At 43.0% G+C, this 22,172-nt stretch overlaps 4 protein-coding genes across 8 annotated transcripts in view; all 4 read left to right on the forward strand.

Annotated features, from left to right (window-relative positions):
- The window catches only part of LOC143330912 (FERM and PDZ domain-containing protein 4-like), a 31,787-nt gene extending 22,495 nt beyond the window's left edge, over window positions 1–9,292 (forward strand). For 3 of the 4 annotated variants that reach the window (XM_076747672.1, XM_076747673.1, XM_076747675.1), the window contains 11 exons: window positions 993–1,100; window positions 1,505–1,636; window positions 2,286–2,405; window positions 2,610–2,746; window positions 3,061–3,187; window positions 3,350–3,439; window positions 3,523–3,705; window positions 3,896–4,028; window positions 4,112–5,089; window positions 5,986–7,194; window positions 7,523–9,292. In XM_076747672.1, the coding sequence (XP_076603787.1) occupies window positions 993–1,100; window positions 1,505–1,636; window positions 2,286–2,405; window positions 2,610–2,746; window positions 3,061–3,187; window positions 3,350–3,439; window positions 3,523–3,705; window positions 3,896–4,028; window positions 4,112–5,089; window positions 5,986–7,194; window positions 7,523–8,760 (4,455 nt within the window). In that variant the 3' untranslated portion in view covers window positions 8,761–9,292. Of the gene's footprint in view, window positions 1–992; window positions 1,101–1,504; window positions 1,637–2,285; window positions 2,406–2,609; window positions 2,747–3,060; window positions 3,188–3,349; window positions 3,440–3,522; window positions 3,706–3,895; window positions 4,029–4,111; window positions 5,090–5,985; window positions 7,195–7,517 lie in introns of all 4 variants that reach the window. The other variant, XM_076747676.1, reaches the window with a different exon arrangement.
- On the forward strand, window positions 2,268–14,492 carry LOC143330913 (toll-like receptor 7). 2 transcript variants are annotated; one of them, XM_076747678.1, is made up of 2 exons: window positions 2,268–2,276; window positions 11,346–14,492. In XM_076747678.1, the coding sequence occupies exon 2, from the start codon at window positions 11,346–11,348 to the stop codon at window positions 14,490–14,492; it is 3,147 nt and encodes a 1,048-aa protein (XP_076603793.1). In that variant the 5' UTR covers window positions 2,268–2,276. The 2 variants fall into 2 exon arrangements, with proteins under 2 accessions (XP_076603793.1, XP_076603792.1); XM_076747677.1 differs by lacking the exon at window positions 2,268–2,276 and adding an exon at window positions 11,023–11,037.
- A 406-nt stretch (window positions 14,493–14,898) lies between these two features.
- tlr8a (toll-like receptor 8a) lies at window positions 14,899–19,628 on the forward strand. The gene is made up of 2 exons (XM_076747679.1): window positions 14,899–14,986; window positions 16,412–19,628. Exons 1-2 carry the CDS (start codon window positions 14,984–14,986, stop codon window positions 19,490–19,492), a joined length of 3,084 nt encoding a protein of 1,027 aa, XP_076603794.1. The 5' UTR covers window positions 14,899–14,983; the 3' UTR covers window positions 19,493–19,628.
- A 1,050-nt stretch (window positions 19,629–20,678) lies between these two features.
- On the forward strand, window positions 20,679–22,095 carry tmsb4x (thymosin beta 4 X-linked). Its single transcript, XM_076747684.1, has 3 exons — window positions 20,679–20,782; window positions 21,469–21,581; window positions 21,680–22,095. Exons 2-3 carry the CDS (start codon window positions 21,482–21,484, stop codon window positions 21,703–21,705), a joined length of 126 nt encoding a protein of 41 aa, XP_076603799.1. The 5' UTR covers window positions 20,679–20,782; window positions 21,469–21,481; the 3' UTR covers window positions 21,706–22,095.
- Window positions 22,096–22,172: the final 77 nt, after the last annotated feature.

Below are 22,172 nucleotides of genomic sequence, written 5' to 3' on the forward strand. Positions count from 1 at the left end.
AACTGTAAAATGAAGACACGCATGAGCAAGAAATGCACCTTCTCCTCTCATTTCTTTTCATCACACTGCCATCGCAGGGATGAAATAGAGAGCATGTGGGTATGATTGACAGAAAAAAGGGGGACGCTCTCACAGAGAGCTTCCCTGATTTGTCGGATGTGTCACACAGAGAGGAGGCTTTTTCATGAAGCAACCGCAAAGTAAGAAGACTATCAAGGAGTCATATCCTCTGAGCAAAAAGGATGGCATCAGACATAAAGCCAGGCAGTGATTATGAAGGAACATGTATCATTGTTACTTCTTTTTTTTTTTTAGTATTCTTTCACTACTATTTTGGCTCAATAAAATCCCATGGAAATGATATGAAATGCGAAGAAGCCACAGCAGGTCACTTACATGTTTAAAGAAATACTTTGACATTTTGGAAAGGATGCTAATTTGCTTCAATGCTGAGATTTAGATGAGAGAATCGACACTGCTCTCATACAGCATCTGTACCTGTTAAATATGAAGCTACAGTCAGGAGAGCTTAGCTTAGCATAAGGACTGGAAGCAAGGGAATACAGGATTTGTCCAAATGTAAAGAAAATCCACCTACCAGCATGTTTAAAAGCTCACTAATTAACATGTTATATATTGTTTGTTTAGCATGTAAAAACAAGTCTCTCTACAAGCTCAGCTTCAGCAAAGCATTTCCTAGCTGGAGCTTCATAATTACCACACAGACATGAAAGTGGCATCAATCCTCTCATGCCAGCAAGACAGCAAATTAACTGACTTTCCCAAAATGTAAAACTATTCCTTTACTCTCCCTTTAATCATCAGTCATTTGCGCATTTGAGTTTGTGAATGTGCAATCACTTTCTCCCAGGGGTCCTGCAATTACTGAATTGTAAAACCAAACTCTTGTGCACTTAAACTGCAGCGTATGAACAAGTTTCCATTGGAAAAAGTGAGATTTGTTGATCAGACGATTCTCCTTCCATCCTCAGGAAACAGTGAAGGACAACTCCCTTCTTTTCATGCCAAATGTTCTGAAGGTGTACCTGGAGAACGGGCAGACTAAATCATTTAAATTTGACAGCAACACATCCATTAAGGTAGGTGCCATGAAGAAAAAAGCCTGACTGTGAAATGCAGTTGCGTAATCTAAAGTGATGTTCATTTTAAATGTTGAATGCTGTTCACAGTTCGCGCTGTACAAGTGCAAACTCCTCTCTTCACTGTGGCCTTTGCAGCTTTGTTGAATTTAAATTAGGATTCAAATAAAACGGTTTTGAACTTAATTAACTGTGGAGCAGAGAGTACTTGGTCAGCACTTCACATTTCCTTCATTAGTTGAAACTGTGACTGTATGGTCAGTAGTGGTCACATTTTTTATTTATTTATTTTTTTGTATGTGTTCAGCCGTTAAAACAATTTATGGTCACGGCTGAGCATGAGCATACTGCTGCATCTGCATGGTTCTCATATTACATTAACCATGACTTTGTCTGTGTGAAAGGATGTCATCTTGACCCTGCAAGAAAAGCTATCCATTAAGAGCATCGAGCACTTCTCTCTGATGCTGGAGCAGAGAGCAGAGGGATCAGCCAGCAAACTCATGCTCCTGCACGAGCAGGAGATGCTAACTCAGGTGAGACGGCTCTTTTGGCCACTAAATAGGAGAGAGAGAGAAAGGTGGTTAAATAATAAAGCTGATGGAGGATACCACCCTTGTCTTCAGTGTAAAGTACTTTTGTATTCATTCTGTAGTCCAGGAGGAGCAAAACTGCAGGCTCTTTGTCCGTTTCACTGGCTATACATGAAAAATGGTAAAGGAATAGTTGGACGTTTTGGGAAACACTCCCTTTCTTGGCAGGAGTTAGAGAAGATCAATGCATCTTTGTCCCTCAAGGAAACCACTACTTCTTGTTTTTACACTTCATTTGTGATCTTTGGACATGTTCGTAGGCGGATTTCTTCTCCTTTTTTTTTTTTTTTTACCTTTTAGCAGATCTTTCCCAGTTTCCAGTCTTTACGCCAAGCTAAGTTAAAGCTAACCATCTCCTGGCTCCAGCTGCATATTTAACAGAATGGTATTGATCTTCTCATCTAACTCTCAGCAAGAAAGCACTGAGCTTATTTCCCAAAATGTCAACTTGTTCCTTGAATCACTGTACTTAATTGCACATAAATCCTGACAGACTCCATGATTTTAGTTCATAGCATAGTTCATGTTGCATGTTTTGCAGTCTAAACACTTGACTAATGGGCCCGTCCTTATCTTCCGGCTTGTGCTCTAGGTGACACAGAGGCCAGGGTCACATAAGATGAAGTGCTTTTTTCGCATCACTTTTGTCCCAAAGGATCCCGTGGACCTGCTTAGGAGAGATGCTGTAGCATTTGAGTACCTCTATGTTCAGGTGAGTATCAGCAGATGCAGATAAGATATACAGTATAGTTTATGGTGAAAGATGCTAATCTGAACCTTGTCTACTCTTGAGTCCATAATAATGGCCTTAGCAAACACATGGCTGCTGCCGTGGTGCTGTTGTCTTGCATTTCATGATAAGAAAAGCGGCTGAGTTATAACCTGCTCCTGTCCTCTCCCTCTGTGGTTCCTCCAGAGCTGTAATGATGTGGTGTTGGAGAGATTCGGGTCAGAGCTGAAATACGACACGGCCCTCCATCTGGCTGCCCTGCAAATGTATATTCTAACCATCAATACCAAGCAGTCCCAGAAAGTTTCCCTCAAGTATATTGAGTAAGTAGATTGGATTTCACATTGTGCCACGTGGGCAGGAAGTCATTTTGCTGTTTCTCATGACTTACTCCAGTTGTAGAGGATGCTACTGAGTCCAGAATGCTGTTACACAACATAACAATAACGATCGCACTAGTACAGTTCAGCAGCCAGAAGATACAACCCCGCTGGTTAGTTAACGATTCTGATAGTAGCCTGTCAGTTAATCAATGTGCAACCTGTGGGTGAAGTGAATTGATCGCCGTTCAAAAATGATGACTTGGCTGTTTTTCACAGTGATTGAGTGACCTTCTTTATGAATTGTGCACCTGCAGGAAGGAGTGGGGTCTGGCGTTGTTCCTGCCTCCTGCTGTGCTGTCGAGCATGAAAGAGAAGAACATCAAAAAAGCCCTCACTCACATCCTCAAAACCAACCAGAACCTGGTGCCGCCTGGTAAAAAGGTACAGTGTGCTATCTCTTCCTTTTTCTCCCTTGTTGCCATGCACGACATCTGGAAAGAGTCTTGACTACCACCTAGTGTTGAGTTTAAAATGTGTGAATAACTCACTGAAATGATCTCAGCCTGTATCTGATCTGACGTCCCTCGTTTCTCTCCACTCCAGCTGACCGCCTTGCAGGCAAAGGTCCATTATCTGAAGTATCTGAGCGACTTGAGGCTGTATGGAGGACGGGTGTTTAAATCCACACTGATTGTGAGTGAAAACATCCTGTTTTATTTCACATTGTGAACATGCGGAATGTGATGTATGTGCTGACTCTTATTTCCCTTTCACAGCAAGGCGAGAAGCACACAGAGGTGACATTGCTGGTGGGGCCCAAATATGGCATCAGCCATGTGATTAACACCAAAACCAACCTGGTGGCACTTCTGGCTGATTTTAGTCATGTCAACCGCATTGAGATGTATACAGAAGATGAGAACAGGGTTAGAGTGGAACTACATGTTCTGGACGTAAAGGTTAATAAACCTTCTGCTTTTTCTTAAATAATGCAAATGAGCATGTGCTGACTGTTTCATTGAATATTTTCTATGGTTTTACCCCAACAACACAGAGTCTGTTCAGCAGTCATTATAACCTCATTCTACAGCCCACACTCTCCCATTTATATTGTACTCATTGTCATCTGCTTATCTGCCTCTTTCACAGCCCATCACTCTCTTAATGGAGTCTGTTGATGCAATGAATCTGGCCTGTTTGACTGCTGGCTACTACAGATTACTGGTGGACTCTCGGCGCTCCATCTTCAATGTGGCCAAAAGCACAGACAGTATGGAAACAAGTAGGTCTGAAATTATCACAGGATGACTCATCAGAAAGTGTTGTGTCGAAATAGACCTGTTTCAATTTTGGTTCCTCTTGCAGGCCATGCAGCGAGAATAAAGCAGAACTACCAGGCCATCGAGTGTACATACAGCACACCACATAAAGGATGTGAGGACAGAAACAACCAGAGGGGCAGCCAAGACTATTCTGACCCGGAGTGTGAATACCTCGACCACGGGAGAGGTGAAGGCCATCCAGTCTACATAACTGAGATCCACCAGCCACAGCACTTGATGCACATGGCAGAGAGGGTGGAGTGCTGCAGAGTCCCTTGCTCCCAGACTTACCTCAACATCCCAAGGCCCAAAACCCAAGACTCCTCCAGGAGTGCAAAGGTCTCCTTCATATTTGGAGATCCTCCCTTAGACAGTGTAAACCCCCAAAATCTGGGCTACCAGAGACTGATGGATGAAGGCACAGAGATTCTAGACAATCACAGCCCCATGTATCGACGTCTCGAGGAGGACTATAAGATGATGGATGCCATAGAAGACGGGGATGGGTATCAGTACTCCACCAAAATCTTTGGTCCTGCTGAGTGCATCGAGGAGCCGCTGCTGCACGACATCTGCTACGCAGAGACAACAGATGACGCAGAGGATGAGGATGACATCAGCTGTGAGGAGGACATGGTGATGAGTGACATTGACAAGCCGATGTTACTCTCGCTCTCAGGATCCAGCGATGACATCATTGACTTGACCTCCCTCCCTCCCCCACCGGAGGGGAATGACGAGGAGGACAATGACGTACTGCTGCACTCTCTTAACCTGGCCATCGCTGCTCCTCCTCCCGGCTTCAGGGACAGCTCCGATGAGGAGGAGCAGCAGGGCGCCGGGACTCGGGCCCAGGGGGCCTGCAATGATATCCCAGTGTCTCTCATAGATTCAGTGCCCACCCACAGAGCAGAGGGCCACGGGGAGCCTCTAAACGACGCAGTGGTGTCCACCTTACAGGCACTTGAGGCCCTCGCTGCATCTGAGGAACAGAGTCCAGCACAGTCCGAGAATAGCACAGGTTCTCCTTACACTATTGTAACGTTCATCCATTAACACCGCACATGTTCCAGCCATTCACTTTGATTTGTTGTTGTTGATTTTTTTTTTTTTTTTCAATAAAGCCCACTTTGTTCTATGTTTCCATTTGTGTGAGTATTTCTTCATTCATTTCAGCATTCAAACACTTGTGTTCATTACAGCATCCTTCATTTGTTGTTGTTTTTGTGTCAGTTTTGTTTGTTTTCTCAACCGCACACTGCACAATGTCAATGAGGTTTGTTGCTTATTTAGAAAAAAAAGAAATAATCAAATAATTTCAAATAGTCATCTTCAGCTTCTCTAGCAATATTTTATAGATGCCATAATTTTGGGACTAATATTAATAGCAATTTTTATTTATTCATCGTCTAAAGTACTCATTCACTCCTTTTCTCCCCTTCATGATGAGTTACAACCTTAATTCCAAAAAAGTTTGGATGCTGCGTAAAACGTAGATAGTAAAAACAGAATGCGATCATTAGCAAACAAACTGTTTTTATCAGTTACAGTTTTAAAAAGTGGTCCTGAGCCCATGTAGTGACATCCTTTATACAATCATGTGTTCACAAAGTGATGAACCTCGCTCCATCCTTGCTTGTGAAAGACTGAGCCTTTTGAGGATGCTCCTTTTATACCCAATCATGATACTCTCACCTGTTAAACGTTAAATATATTGTCTTCGTACTATTTTCAATTGAGTTTATGTCAAAAAGGATTAGCAAATGATCACATTCTCTTTTATTTATGTTTTACAGTGTTACAGCTTTTTTGGAATCAGGGTTGTCATTACCATTAACCATAATGTGCCTCTGATCTGATTTTGTTGTGCCTCAGATGAAGTTGTTAATGAGATGTTTGTCTTTCTGTGGTACACAGGTGTAGAAATATCACGAGCATTTAGTCCCGAGTCCTCAGATTCTGGCAACGAGACAAATTCCTCAGAGATGACAGAGAGTTCCGAGCTGGCCACCGCTCAGAGACACTCGGAAACCCACCTGAGGATGCATGTGGCCATGACAGAGGGGTACCACGCCGCGAGTGAGGAGAAGACAGAGGTCCCTGCACCAAGTGATGGTGGCGCGGCAGGCATGCAGTACAACCCCCAGGAGCATCAGGAGGAGGAGGCGAAATCATCTGCCGTCGCCTCCTCCCAGATTTTTCACTCAGATGGTGGTGAGATGGAGCCAGAGACAATGGAAATAAAATCAGTCAGTGAATACTTCACTAAGATGCACATGGGCTCATTAATGAGCAGGCAGAGAGGAAAGCAGAGGGAGGCGGAGAGCAGAATCCAAGGAGATACCTGTGAGTCCTCTGATAGATCTCACATGACGCCTCAAGACTCCGCTAAAGAGGAGACCCCTCATCTTGTTGGGAAGTATAACGCTTTCACCGTGAGAGATTCCTATTACATGAATCAACTTGATCTGGGGCGAACTCACTTTAAAGACAGGCATCAAAAATGGCAGCAGAGAGTGCCTGGAAACAAAATGGCAGAAAATCTCTCTCCAGAATGTGTGAATGACTCACAGGCTTCCCACACAGACAGGTTGACAGTAAAGGGAGAGAAACAGGACTCAGATGAAAGATGCCAACACTTAAATGCTCATCTCCGCTCCCCGTCCAAAGGGCCCGTCGCTGCAGAGGGAGATTCCACTTCACAAGATAATGAGCAGCAGCAAATTAAGATCCCGCCGTCCGAGCAAGACGTCGCGCGGTCATATGAATACCACATGAACAAGCGCATGTCATCTATACAGAGTGAAGGTGTTCATTCGCTCCAAAGCTCACAATGCTCCTCTATCGATGCCGGTTGTAGCACGGGCAGCAGCAGCTGCGTCACTCCCATGGATTCTCCCCTTTGTGCCACAGACAATGTGCATGTACTGTCAGAGTCCTCGCTCAAAGGGCTGAGTTACGTAACAGCTGAGGAAAGAGCTTATGGGCCTGCAGGTCAGGGGAAGGCTGGCCATCCCATGGACCCCACCCTGCTGAGGAAGATCCATGCAGCTACCAGTGCCGAGCCTGGGTTCACAATTACAAGGGACGGCAGTCACAGAATGCCCAAAATAAAAGAAACCACAGGTAAAACTAAACATGAGGATGCCCTGTCTTATCTGTGTCTGTGTAAGTGCATGAATGGAACAAAGGGGGTATTTAAGTCACTCAGTGCATGCACATAAAGGCAGGAATACGAATTTCGTAAAATGTCACTTTTGTTCTTTTCATTCACTAATTAAGATAAAGCTTAAGTAAATAAGTATGCAAAGTCAGGAAAAGCGGCATATCATCATTTCAGATGTCTCTACACGTAGTGCAAATAGTAAAGTGTTATTATTAACTCGTATGAAAGCATGTGCTGTAAGTGTGATGCTTAATAGTTCTCTTTGTTTTCCTACTACCCCTAGTGTAGCTTGCACACAGCTGAAGAAGATTGGGGAAGAATCATCTTTAGCTCTCTGTAATGAGACCAGTACCACCACCACCACCATGTCACCATCATCATTAAGAAGTAGCACAGAGCCGAGCGGGCTAACACAGGACAGCCCCGCGGCCCACACACACGCCCTGACTTTCTCCTGTGGATCGTCATGCAAACCTACATCAGGCAGCCTCAGGAAGCCACGCAGGATCCGGATGCTCAGGAGGAACTGGAGCACCATAATGCCAGCTTCCAGGAGCTTAGAAGCACTGTTAGATAAGACCAAAGCCACACTTACAGGGAGGAGTCATGGTAAGAATTTCCAGTCTCAAGATCCCCAAAAAGTGCAGAGGATATTCTCTGCCAAAATCTTGCCCAGGAGCTTGTCCCAGGGCTCAGTCGCGTCTAATTCATCTGGTAGAAGGCTGCTAAGAGGAGCTTCCCTCTTTCTGCCAGAGTCACCAGCACCCAGGCTGGACACAGGTATGTGGAGGTGCCGTGGGCCGTTCAGTCACTGCTTCCTGCGGAGAAAGAAAAACGCTGATGGTGATGATGAAGACAGAGAGATGCCGTCACATGCTCTGGTCTCTGTCAGCTCGGTTTCTTTCAGCCGCAAGGGAAAAACAGTCTTGAAAGCTGACTATAAAGCTGAGCAGAGTAACGTGGCCGCGGCGATGAATGACATGAGCCTTAAGGCAAGGCTAGCTCGTGTAAATTCCATGAAGGGAAAAACCTACAGCCTTCACACAGGGTTCGCACTTGCACGGAAGGATGCCTTAGAGATGGCCGGCGTGTTGCGTTGCAGCGTCGGCCACTTGCGCAGAGGCGAGAAGCCAGAGGTCAACGAGGCCGACATGGATACGTTCTCCCAGCTGCTTTCCATGCAGGCCAAAGTGCTGAGCAGTGCCTGCAGTCAGATGGCTGTGGAGTACAGCAGCCCGGAGGAGTTACTGCTCACTCTGACGCACAGCTTCCACACCCTCTGCTGCCTAACGCAAGCCTGCATGTCACTCGTGGAAGGCCTGAGCACTGAGAGCGAGCGGCGTGAGGTGGTAGCCAAGGTGGACGAGATCGTCATGAACTACGTGTGTCTGCTGAAAGCTGCTGAGGTGGCTTCGGGGGCCTCCCCCAGTGACCAAAGTGTGAATGCATTGACACATCACTCTGCCACCATGTCTGCTATTATAAACACACTAATGCACTCACTGAAAACACTGCTCAACAAATAAACTGATGCTATTTTGTCCTGATTATTGATTTTAAAGCCATACATAAGAGACAGGGGTTTAACAACCAATGTGAACTGCTGTGAAAGAAAAAAAAACTTGCCTTGTGTATACAATATTTTATTATGTAAAGTAAAAAATAAAATTATATGAATCATTAAAGTTTTAAATAGATTATATTAAGGCCTCTATGAAGAAGCATATGACCCTCCTCTCAAATATATTATCTAATATTACATAATAAGGATTATTTTAATGTTTTATTGGTTGGGGCATAACATGTAGATTATTAGAACCTTATTAGTACCTTGTTTATAAATTGTAAAAATATATATTATGTTGAAGAAATGCATATACTATATACAGCTCTAGACAAATCATTGCACATGAAAAGATGCGATCAAATAAAAGTAACGCATATGACTTTTTCATTTGGTGGACTCACCTTAATTTAAGGAATACTTTACACATTAACACTGAGTACTTTGCTGTTACTTTCTGTCAACGTCATTAAAAAGATTAAAACTTTTCAAAAGTCTTATCTCAAATATCTTTGTCTGTCTGTGTTTTAATAAACATGATTTTGGTTTCAGTTTATTACCAAACTCTCACATAACACTGTATTTTTATTTCGTTTTGCAGCGGTAGCCTACATTTGCGGCATATTCAGAATCATTAATTCTCTTTTCAGTTGATCTGTGAAGCATTAAAAACAGAAAAACACGCTGACACATTGACTTTTCTCGATTGTACAAGTTTGCTCACAAAATTGCATTATTCATACTGAAAAGTTGCTTGACCTATGTTTAGTTTTGTAACTGTATTAAATCATTCATGATATTACTATTTACTCGAGCCTGAGTGTTGGTAATGCTTTTTCAATTAATAATGATGATGGCCCATTTTTTCTTTTGGGGCTGGAGAGAGTGATTACAGCATGATGTGTGAGAGCAGTCCAGCACATGCTGCGTGATGCTCCTGCATGTTAACATGTTGATGTTTAGCAGGTAATTTTTCCCATGTTCACCATCTTAGTTTTATGCGTTAGTATGCTAACACTTGCTAATTAGCAGAAAAACTCGAGGTATAGCTGAGGCTCATGTTCTGCAGGTATTTTGTCTTGAAGGGTGAGTTCAAGTTATGGCCTGATGATGGCGCTAGATGAAAAGACAATCACCAAAGTTATTACAATTCATCCTGAGGGGGGTGTGAATGTCTGCATCGACTTTGATGGCAACTCATCTAATAGGCTTCAAGACATTTCACTCTGAACCACAAATGTCAACGTCATGTGACTGAAGGGGAAAAGTCAGGGGATCACCAGAGTCAGAGGGTTTCATTATGTCACATTTTGTGCCCACCCATGTGATAGATAAATTGGGATATTTCACAGGAAGTGAAAACTTTGACCTGTCAGTGCTGCTAGTACAAGTACAAGTCAATAAAATTCATCCTCTGGGGACCATGAATGTGCAACCAATAGTTGCTGAGATATTTCGGTCAGTGATGGACAGACAAACAGGCCGACATTGGATTCAATACAGCCATGTTGCTAACGTGGCTAAAAAGCCACTTTGTCATCATGCCTTTTTACTGAAAGAGAAGCTGATAAGGCTGATGTTTTTATTAAAACTACAGTGTCCTTTCCTGCTTTGGGTCCTTCAAATAAACGGCCAAACATACATACTGACTGAACAGGATCACGGGTGAGAGTGGTTGTTACTCAGCCGTAGAGCCAAAAAATAGACACAGATTATGAAAGAAGATTCCTCCCAGTGCCAGATTAGCATGTTTACCACGTAAAATGATAAACCTCTACCCAAACACAGGTTTCACTTTCTCCTGCAAGCCAATCAGAAATGAAACTGTTCTTTTCACTGGTGGCAGCCATCGAATAAGCCACAGCTCCTCCAGCTGTGCCATTACACTGTACTATAAGAGCCAGAGACTATTGCCCTTGCTCCTCTCTATCCTAAAGGAAACCTCTTCATGGTAATCTTAGCACGTGTGTGCACCATTACAAAAACAAACAGCAATCAAAAGTGTTACCAAACAGACACTGTAAAATTTGGATTTGGATTTGTGGTTTGACAAAAGGGAAGTGATTCTGGATAATTATACACACTGTGTGCTAACCCTGCCACCTGTTACTTTCACCTCATCACTGAACATCAATATTACAGTGTTACAATGTTCTTTCAGTACTCGATCCAACTTGACACCAGGACTCATAGCAGGACCTCTTTTCAGTCTCTCACATGAACAATGTTCTTCCACCTGGTGAGTAGCAGTTAACTTTGCTCATATACTGTATTGTTTTATAATCACATTCATACTATAAGCAGTGAAATAGTAGGCTGGCTTTGATCAGAAGGGAGGTGGAAAATGAAACGCTAGCTTGTACCAGTTCCTAGTCGTCTTATGAAGTAGCGTATCTTGTGCATGCCTTACTCAAAATGCTGAGATTAATATGTGATTCTGCTTGATATGTGTATTAAGGGTACTATAAGTAATGTAGTAGCGTAACTGCATTGCTGGCTTTCCACCTGCGCACATTTCTCAGTGAACCGCCCTGTGTTTCTGTACAGATGTGTGTGGCACTGCTGGGCCTGTGGTGCTGTCTCTCCATATCGACAGCTAGCATTTCTTACCCAAAAACACTGCCATGTGATGTCAGTGAGGCCAACAACGGGAGCGTAGTGAAGGTGGACTGCACTGAGAGGAGCCTCAAAGATATCCCTCGAGGCATCCCCAGAGACACTACCAACCTGACGCTCACCATCAACCACATTCCTAAATTAAACTCCACCTCCTTCCGAGGTCTGGACAATCTGACTGAGATTGACATGAGGTGCAACTGTGTGCCCGTCAAAATCGGCCCCAAGGACCGCATGTGCACTGAGAGTGTGACAATTATGGAAAATACCTTCACCAGCCTTAGGAATCTGCGAGCGCTGTATCTAGATGGCAATCAGCTGTACAGCATACCTAAAGGCCTGCCTTCAAGCCTGATTTTGCTGAGTTTGGAAGTGAATCACATTTATTATATTTCCCACGCAAACCTCTCTGAGATCAGAAATGTTGAGATGCTTTACCTCAGTCAAAACTGCTATTATCGAAACCCATGTAATGTTTCTTATGACATAGAGGAGGGTGCGTTTTTGCAGCTTAACAATTTAACATTGTTATGTCTTAAGTCAAATAACTTGTCCTTTATTCCACATCAACTACCCACAAGTCTAAAGGAGCTGTATCTCTACAATAACAACATTCCAAAAGTCACTGATGAGGATTTCAAAAACCTGACAAACCTTGAGATCCTGGATATCAGCGGAAACTGTCCTCGATGTTACAACGCTCCGTTCCCATGCACGCCATGCCCAAACAATTCCCCACTTCAAATCAGCAAGACCGCTTTCAAGACGCTGACAAAGCTTAAGACGCTCCGCCTGCACAGCAACTCCCTGACATGTGTGCCATCTGAGTGGTTTGCTAACATGACCGAGCTCAGAGTGCTTGATCTCTCATCAAACTTTTTAGCAAGAGAGATAGGAGTCACCACTTTCCCACATTTCCTGGGCAAACTGCAAGAACTGGACCTTTCATTTAACTATGAGCTGCAGAGGTACCCTCAAACACTAAGACTGAGCAGCAGCTTCTCCTCCCTCAAATCCCTTAAAATTCTCAGAATAAAGGGCTTTGTGTTTCAGCAGCTACAGACAGACAGCATTGCTCCTTTAAAGCCTCTCACGGAGTTGGAGGTTGTAGATCTGGGTACAAACTTCATTAAAATGGCAAACCTTAGTATTCTGATGGAATTAAAAAGCTTTAAAATCATCAGTCTGGCTGACAATAAAATATCTTCCCCCTCTGACAGCCAAGATGATGTTGGTTTCTCTGCAGGAGAGCCTTTGTACTGGTCTCCCATGTCGGCTGCCTCTGAGTACCAAAATAAGGAAGTAAGAGAGATACATTACTTCAGATATGATGAGTATGCACGCAGCTGCAAATACAAAGATAAAGAACTTGGAGTTATTACATCCTTTGTCAACAAAGAATGCAGTCAGTTTGGCAAAACACTGGATGTGAGCAGAAACAACATATTCTTCTTGTATTCGAGATTTTTAAATCTCAGAGAGCTGAGGTGCCTCAATCTGTCTGGAAATGCAATGAGCCAAAGTCTAAATGGCTCGGAATTTGCCTATCTGACTAACTTACAGTATCTGGACTTCTCCTCAAATCGCCTGGACCTGCTCTACTCCACTGCATTTCAAGAGCTGAAAAGTCTGGTCATCCTCGACATAAGTAACAACAACCATTATTTTGAGTCAGAGGGCTTAACCCACATGCTTAATTTCACTACGAATTTAAACAATCTCAAGGTATTGATGATGAACCACAACAAGATCTCGACTTCCACGAACACAGAGTTGGAGAGTCAATCTCTAGAGAGGTTAGAGTTCAGAGATAACCGCTTAGATATGCTGTGGAGAGATGGGGACACCAGATATGTCAATTATTTCAAGAAATTACTTAATCTGACTGTCCTCGACATCTCCCACAACAACCTGAATTTCATTCCACTGCAAGTTTTCAGCGGTCTGCCAGGCAAACTGTCTGAGCTCTACATCAAAAACAACAAACTAAAATCCTTTGCTTGGGGGAGACTGCAACTTCTACATTCTTTGCAAGTCTTAGATCTCAGTGGAAACAGCTTAACTACTGTTCCACGCATGCTGTCAAACTGTACCAAATCTCTCAAGAAGCTCATTTTACATAAGAACCAAATCCTAAAACTCACGCCAGATTTCCTCAAGGATGCCTACAACTTAAAATATCTGGATCTTAGCTTTAATCGCATCCAGCACATTGACAAATCTAGCTTTCCAGATGATGTTGTTAATCAGATGGACATGCTGCTTCTGCACAAAAACAGATTTCTGTGCAGTTGCAATGCCACTTGGTTTGTCACATGGCTCAACAGGACCACAGTGACCATCCCCAGACTGGCCACAGATGTCACCTGTGCCTCTCCAGAGGCACAAAGAGGTCATCCTGTGATCTCAGTGGACCTGCTGGCCTGCCAGCACAACTACCTGTCAATCATCCTCTACATCCTCACGACTTGCCTCATCATCAGCTTCCTCACCCTGTCCATCTCCAGCCATCTCTTCCTGTGGGACTTCTGGTACATTTACCACTTCTGCAGGGCCAAGCTCAAAGGCTATGACCGCCTGTACTCCCAAAGCTCTGTCTATGATGCCTTTGTGATATATGACAAGGAGGATCCTGCCGTGTCGGAGTGGGTGATGAAGGAAATGTGCGTTCATCTGGAGGCCCGCGGAGACCGACGCCTGACGCTGTGTCTGGAGGAACGAGACTGGATCCCTGGATGCCCCCTGATAGACAACCTCTCCCAGAGCATCCACAAGAGCAAGAGGACAGTGTTCATTCTCACCAGCAAATATATTAAAAGTGGCAACTTCAAGACAGCTTTCTACATGGCCCATCAAAGGCTGATGGATGAAAAAAATGATGTTATCGTGCTGATATTCTTGGAGAAAGTTCCTTGCAATTCAAAGTACCTGAGGTTAAGGAAGAGACTGTATAAGAGGTCTGTGCTGGAGTGGCCAACGAACCCTCAAGCCCAGCCATACTTCTGGTTCAGCCTGAGAAGTGTATTAGCAACGGAAAGCCACAAACAATACAACAACCTCTTCAAAGAGACACTGTAAATAGAACAACATGCTCTAACACATTGTTCCTCCTTTCATTTGAGCTTATTCTGAATGTGCTTCTGCATGTGAACTTCTGTATATGTACATTTTTGCAATATAAATAAAATCTGAATACCCTGTTTACCGTCACTCATGCCTGCCACTCTTTGCCATTCACACTGAGATAGCAATCAAACTGTGAGCCTATCATGAAATAGGGAAATGAAAGACAAGTACTTCTTCAATTGACATGCCACTTCTGTACCAGAGCTTATCTTGCTGTGGGAACTAGTCAGTTTGCTACTGTTATAATTGACTTCAGCAACAGGGGAGATTTTTTTTTTAAGTGTGCTGTTTATTAAAGATGGAGAACACAGAGATTAAGTAGGATATTTTGACTTGTGTTGACTTGATGACACACAAGACGGGCGCAGATTTTCACATGTAGTTCATTTTCCGGTGCCAGTCAAAGTCACCTGCTTTCAACGATCCAATACAATACATGCACAATGGTGAGTTTTACTGACGTGAGTGTCTCTGTGCTTTTTTAAGCTTTGCTCCATGTTTAGCAGGATTAGATTTATCTGCTCGAAATGAACTGACCTTTGACTCATCAGACTTCTTCATGGATTTGCTTGTTATCTGCATGTGCTTTTTTTATTGAATGCTTCTGTAATATAATCTTTAATGAGTTTGTGCGTCTGTGGTTTTGGGCTAAAAACTTTACAAGATACTTGTTCTGCTGCTTGTAACTGTGTATAGTGTTCTACAGTAAATACAGTACATTAAACTTTACTCACAAATGTGTGGAGAAGTATCTTTGTTCTATCAGTATCATTGCTCATTTTTAGAAAGTAACAGTTAACCACTTACCAAGCAGCAGGCTGCCGGCAAACCCAGAGAAACTCACTATAAATTCTAGTTGCCAAAGATGCCGTGTGAAATTTTAGGAAGTAATGCCTTCAATTCAATACTTCATAAGACTTTTCAAATATAGTCATATTTAAGTTACTGTAAAGATCATACAAGAGCTGGAACAACTTCATACAGAACAAATATCAGTGTGGAATAAAACACTTCTCCGAACTTACAGCTACTCACGGGGAAACTGGACGTTAATGTGAGACTACGTAGCTTTTGGAGGAAGAAATAATTCACTCACTTAGATATTAAAAAGTTGAATTCATAGCAGTAAAACACATCATTGTTTAGTTCAGTACACTGAGGAGTTCCAGCCTTAATTGGTTTTGTATGACCTGTAGCTTATGATGGCTAATGCTAGCTAATGATAGCACTGTTAGGTTTCTGATATTACTGTCAATCCAAAGACTTTATGACTTTTCTCTACTTGTGCTACTGTTGCAGTATAGTATTCAGTATTTACCATTATCCCATGTCTGACAGTTACAGAGTCTCACTGTAAGGGATTAACAGAACTCATAAGTGAGTGTCATTCCATTTGAGTGATGTTTAACTTACAGAGTCCTGCCACCTGCTGGACACAGCTGGTACCATTCTGAAAACAATTTTCATGAACAGGTTCACAATTTTTCGAATATGTCTTAAAGCAATAGTCAGGTGCCCATACATGTATGGTGATAGAAAATGATTATGGTTGCTGTAAACATTCCTCTGGCCTTTGGAAGATACCCATTTAATTTGTCCAAGTCAGACTGCTGAAGCCTCATATTGACTGCAGATGAACTTTGGAAAGCAAATGTGCCAGTGGAGGTGCATTTGGAAGGGATCTCTTAATATCAAGTGTGAATAGAAGGAATGATTACAGCAAGCAAAAACTCTGTCACAGTTGATAAGGGCTATTGTTGACTTATGATGTCACTTCTGAATATTACTGATGATACAGTCTATTTATGTGGTATTTTTATTACATACTCTATAAGTTCCTTCATTTGACCAATTACATTGTGTATCTACAGAGTGTCACATGGTGGATGCCCTTGCTGGTGTTCTGTCTGTGTTGCCATTATGAGATCCAGCCTGCTGCGTGCAAACCTGCGTGGATGTCACCACAGTTCCCTTGTGATGTCACGGCCTACAATAACTCTAAGGTCATATTTGACTGTATTGGGCGCCATCTGCATGAAGTACCTCACGGCATACCTAGTAATACAACTGGCATCAGCTTATCAGAAAATTACATTACGAATATTTCAGCCAATTCATTTTCTAACCTGCTGAATCTGACTGAACTCAATCTCAACTGGGCAAACAAGAAAAATGCACTGACCATTGATGCCAACGCCTTCAAAAATCTGACAAAACTGCATGAACTGAGACTGACTGGCAACTGTCTAAACGAAATTCCCAGCAATCTCCCCCTCAGTGTGGAAATCCTTGAGCTAAACAATAACCATATTATGTCACTGGATAACAGGAGTCTCGCTGGCTTAAAGAATGTCACACATTTATGGTTAGCGAAAAACTGCTACTTCTGGAATCCGTGTGGGAAATTGGTTACGATTATGGACGGCAGCTTCGCAGATCTGACCAAACTGCAGGAGCTGGACTTGTCCTACAACAACTTAACACAAGTTCCCAAAGGATTGCCCAAATCATTACAAACATTAAAGCTGGGTTCTAACAAAATACAGTACATATCTGAAGATGACTTGCTGGGGCTACAAAATTTAAAAATCCTTAAAATACATGGGAACTGTCCAAGGTGTCAAAATGCTCCATTTCCCTGCGTTCCTTGCCAAAACATTTCTCTTGGCATCCACCCTAATGCATTTCACAATTTGACACAGCTTGAGACACTGAACCTGGGAGGAAACTCTCTGAACCACCTGAGTGCCTCCTGGTTTGAGAGGCTGAACAAGCTTAAACAATTGTTCCTGGCATTCAACTTCCTGCTAAAACCAATAACTGAGGAGGCAACATTCCTAAAATATCTTCCCAAGCTGGAAAAAATTGATCTCTCATTCAACTTTGCTCTCAAGTACTATCCTACCACAATAAATCTTTCAAAAGAGTTTTCAAATCTCAAGTCACTTCGAACTTTGCATCTGCAGGGATTGGTCTTCCAGAATATTGGACCAGACACACTCAAACCTCTGTACCAGCTCAAAAATCTGTCCGCACTGAACTTAGGGACTAACTTCATTATTCACTCTGATCCCACCATATTCAGCAAGTTCTCCCACCTGAAAATGATGTACCTCGCAGAAAACAGGCTGTATCCCATTCCGGGGCAAAGTCCCCCACATCTACCTGAGGGATACAATCAGAGGTCGGACCTTTCTATTTCACCGCTCATAAAACCTCATCCGAAAGATTTCTCTTATGAGCTATCGCACAGCCTGGTCAAGCAAGAGTGCTTTGACTCTGGGCGAGTGCTAATCCTCAGCTCTAATAATCTGTTCTTCATTTCTCCAAAGCAATTCGAGGGCTATGGGAATATTGCATGTCTCAACCTCTCAAGAAATGGCTTTTCAGCAGCACTTAATGGAACAGAGTTCTCCTTGCTGCCTAATCTGACATATCTGGATCTGTCATTCAATAAGATTGATCTGGCCTATGACTACGCCTTCAAAAGCCTAAAGAAACTACAAGTACTAGACCTCAGTTACAATGCTCACTACTTTAAAGCTTTCGGCGTAACGCATAATTTAAATTTTACAAAAAATCTGCCTGCCCTGAGAGTGCTAAACATGAGCTATAACTCCATTGACACACTGACGACAAAGCAGATGTACAGCAAATCATTAACAGAGCTTCAATTTACAAATAATTATCTTGGGACTCTTTGGAAGGAGAGAGATGGCTCATATAAGATGCTTTTTACTTATCTTACTAATTTGACAATTTTAGATATATCCCACAATGGCATTACAAAGATTCCAGACAATGTTTATGAATATTTGCCACGTAATCTCACCAAACTACGCATAAGTCACAACTCACTTACTGATTTTATGTGGGACAATCTGAAGTTTTTCCATCAACTTCAAATTTTAGACCTGAGCTTCAATTCTTTGCTTAATGTGACAGGTATGAACACCACCCACACTTTGACGTTCCTCGACCTGAGTCACAATCACATTTTCCACTTGGACAATGGATTCCTAAAGGGTGCAAAAAGCCTCAAGGCTCTTAGCCTTAGCTACAACAGACTGACTATCATCAATCAATCCACCTTCCAAACTGGACCCGAGAACCAGATTCAGACTTTGTTCTTGCACAGAAACCCGTTCCAGTGTACGTGTGATTCCCTAGATTTCATTCTGTGGATTGAAAACAGTAACGTAAAGATCCCGAGACTGACCACGGAGGTGACATGTGACTCACCTGCAAACCGGAAGGGTGAAATTCTGATATACTTTGACATTAACGAGTGTGTAAATGGCAGTCAGGCTTTCTTGATGTACATTCTCACAAATGCCTTCATTATCGTTTTTATGTTTGTGACAACAGTTGCTCATTTATTTTACTGGGATGCATCTTATGTGCTACACTATCTGAAAGCTAAGATGAAGGGATACAGCTCCTTGAACTCACCAGACAGTGCCTATGATGTCTTTGTGACCTATGACACCAGAGATCCACATGTCTCTGATTGGGTGATGAGGAATCTGCGAGTAAAACTGGAAGAGGAAGGAGAGAAGCATCTTCCTCTGTGTCTGGAGGAGAGGGATTGGCCCCCTGGAGTCCCACTGGTGGATAACCTCACTCAGAGCATCCGATACAGTCGCAAGACCCTGTTTGTCTTGACAGAGGGCTACGTTAAGACCGGGGTTTTCAAGCTGGCGATGTATCTGGCCCACCAAAGACTGCTGGACGAAAATGTGGACGTCATAGTGCTGCTGATGCTGGAGCCCGTCCTGCAGCACTCTCACTTCCTCCGCCTGAGGAGGAGGCTGTGCGGGAAAAGTGTCGTGGAGTGGCCGAGAACAGCTGCAGCAGAGCCCTGGTTTTGGCAAAACCTGAGGAATGTGGTCAGAGTAGACAATCAGGTGATGTACAACAAGGCTTATTCCAAGTACTTCACCAGCCAATGAAGCAGCACTCGGACGAAGGCCAACTGTCTGACAAAGATTTGAGACTTTACAATGTGGACAAAAATATCTGGAGCCTTGTTTTGAAATGATTGTTTTACATTAACTGGTGTGGTCCTTCACGACTTTAACCACTTGGCCTGGAGCATAAAACAAGACAAACAAAGACATTATTTCATAATTGTTTGCTGATACAATTGCAATGATGCTGAATGTGATTTATGTGCAACAATTAGACTATGAATAACTCAGTTCATCTCAAATCTGTTCGCTGTGTAGATGTTATAAATGATGTAAATGTTTCAGTCTGTTATCTGCTCTCCACCTGATCAAGACAATATTTTTAAGGTCACAAGGTCAACCAACAAAAGGCAATTTATTGGAAGAACAAAATGCACTGCATTCCTTTCTTTCAGGTGATTATTGGCACTTTGTTATTAGAGAATAAAAAAACTGCCCCAACCAAAACTGATGATGACTGATAGAGATTGTGGATCCAAACTGGATGTCATTCTGATGTATAGTCTTTAACACGGCCGGTTTTATTCCCTAGGATGGAGAAGGCATGGCCCGCCCTACTCTACCTCTGATTGGCTTACCATATTACTTTACCTTAACTCTAACCAATCTTGCTTCTCATGTCTAAACCTCAGAAGTTCAGCCAACGAAGGCAACGACTACTAGCCAATGAGAGTCAGAATAGGGCGGGTTATGACTTTGCCATCCTCAGAGGAAAAAAAAAAAAAAAAAAAAGCTCTACAGGTCCCGACCTACACCGTCTCATGAGGTTCCCCATTGTATTACTTCCTGGTTATTACTTTGTTTGCACGCACGGTGTCGTCCCTGATACAGTTTCAGGAGTGTGCAAGTCGAACCTAAGCCACTTAACTCACTTGTAAATCACTTTGAATTCCAAATGTACATTATTTTGAAACAGAAACAGTCGGAATCGCTATGAAGACAAGGTCGCCCCGCAGGAGAAAACTGATTTCACTCACCTCATTTAATGCAGGTGGCTGCGGCGGAATAAACGCATTTAGTTTTCCTCGGGTAAATGCGCAGTCTTGGCTAAATGTAAAATATGGTGAAGTTATATCCGGACTTATCTCCCCCTCTTATCATTCTTAAAGCAAATATAAACTGTAGAAAAGCGGGTTTTAGAGGTCGTGGACGTGACGTCAGGGGATCATTTGCATACTGCGCAGTACTTAACGTGTGATTGACACCGGAGTCTTCACTGTGTCCGTGCGGCCGTGAGTCTTGCACCTTACTGTTTCTCTGACTAAAGCCCTGGTGAGTGTATTTCTATGTGCATTTGATTACATGTCACGTTATCTCGAGCCTGCCTTTATTTTAGCCTTCCAGTTGGATGAGTATCACGGGTTTTGAGTTTGTTACATCTGTCGTCTTCGTCTTAGAACGTTTTTCCTCAACATCAAACCGTGTCCGCTGCACATGATGTGTTCAAAGCCACCGGAATTAATCGGGAAACGGCGAAAGTCTGACGTGTTTCAACAATGAAATGCTACAGAATGACTGAAGGGCATGACATTGTCGCTGTGTTCGGTCTGTGAAACGTAACCAATGCTGCATGCTGTGCCGGTTACTTGGATGATGTTGTCTGTCAGGTTTATTGTGCAGAGGTGGGATGCCACTGTTTGAATGCAGCCCGCACATTTAGATTGCTTAGAAGGGCGGTGGTCCCTCAGCCGCACACGCTTACTGGCACACAGCTGTTCTCAAGTCAGGCGCAGATGAAACACCGGCACATGCGGCGTGTTTTGCATAAATTTAATTGTGGTTTTCAGCCCGACGGTCAACATTTACACGAAACTGATCATTTTAGTAGCCGTCCCCGCTCTGTTTAATCTGTAGTTTTAATTAGCCGCGCATATGCTCAGGTGTGTTCTGATTTAACTCAATTGGGCGGAAAAAACAGTATAATGTAAATGTCTGGTTTCTTGTCTTTTCTGTTTAAGCGCCTCTGCTGACATGTCTGACAAACCCGACGTCGGAGAAGTCACAACCTTTGACAAGAGCAAGCTGAAGAAGACCGAGACTCAAGAGAAAAACACACTGCCAACCAAAGAAAGTACGGCCAGTAGCTCATGAGCTTAATCCAGAGCATGTAGCGCCTGTGATTCACATCCTGCAGAACTAATGACGCAAACTTTCTTCCCTCTCTTGCAGCCATCGAACAGGAGAAGTCGGCATAATGCAGACCTTCTCCTGTGCACTGTACATTCCACAAGACTCGCCCCAACCTGTGTTCAAAGTTGAAATACCTAATTGACAACAATGGGTTTTCAACGCCCCCCCCCTCAACACCACTCAATCGCCTAGATGGTCCTCTGTACAGTAAGGAAGTGTGGCTTGATGTCCGCATGGGTTCCTGGTCATCTGTTGCTGCGGCTGCATCTCCAGTGTGGCGGTGAAGAGCAGGCGTGCCATGAAACAACCGAGAGACCGACACTTTGATTTGTAGCCCTGCTCTGACCACATGTGAATGCAAACAAAGCAAGCAGGTTTTTCTTTTTCTTTTCTTTTTGTAAAAATCTGGAATGCACAAGTTTGTTAAATATGCAAAAATAAAAAATGGAAATTGACTTCAATGTGTCTTTGTGGTTTTTATAATTTCTCTCAGATTTGTGCTCCAACCAATCTGTAACAAATTCTTGGCTTT

Source organism: Chaetodon auriga, chromosome 13 (assembly GCF_051107435.1).
Source record: "Chaetodon auriga isolate fChaAug3 chromosome 13, fChaAug3.hap1, whole genome shotgun sequence".
In the NCBI taxonomy this organism is placed as follows: domain Eukaryota; kingdom Metazoa; phylum Chordata; class Actinopteri; order Chaetodontiformes; family Chaetodontidae; genus Chaetodon; species Chaetodon auriga.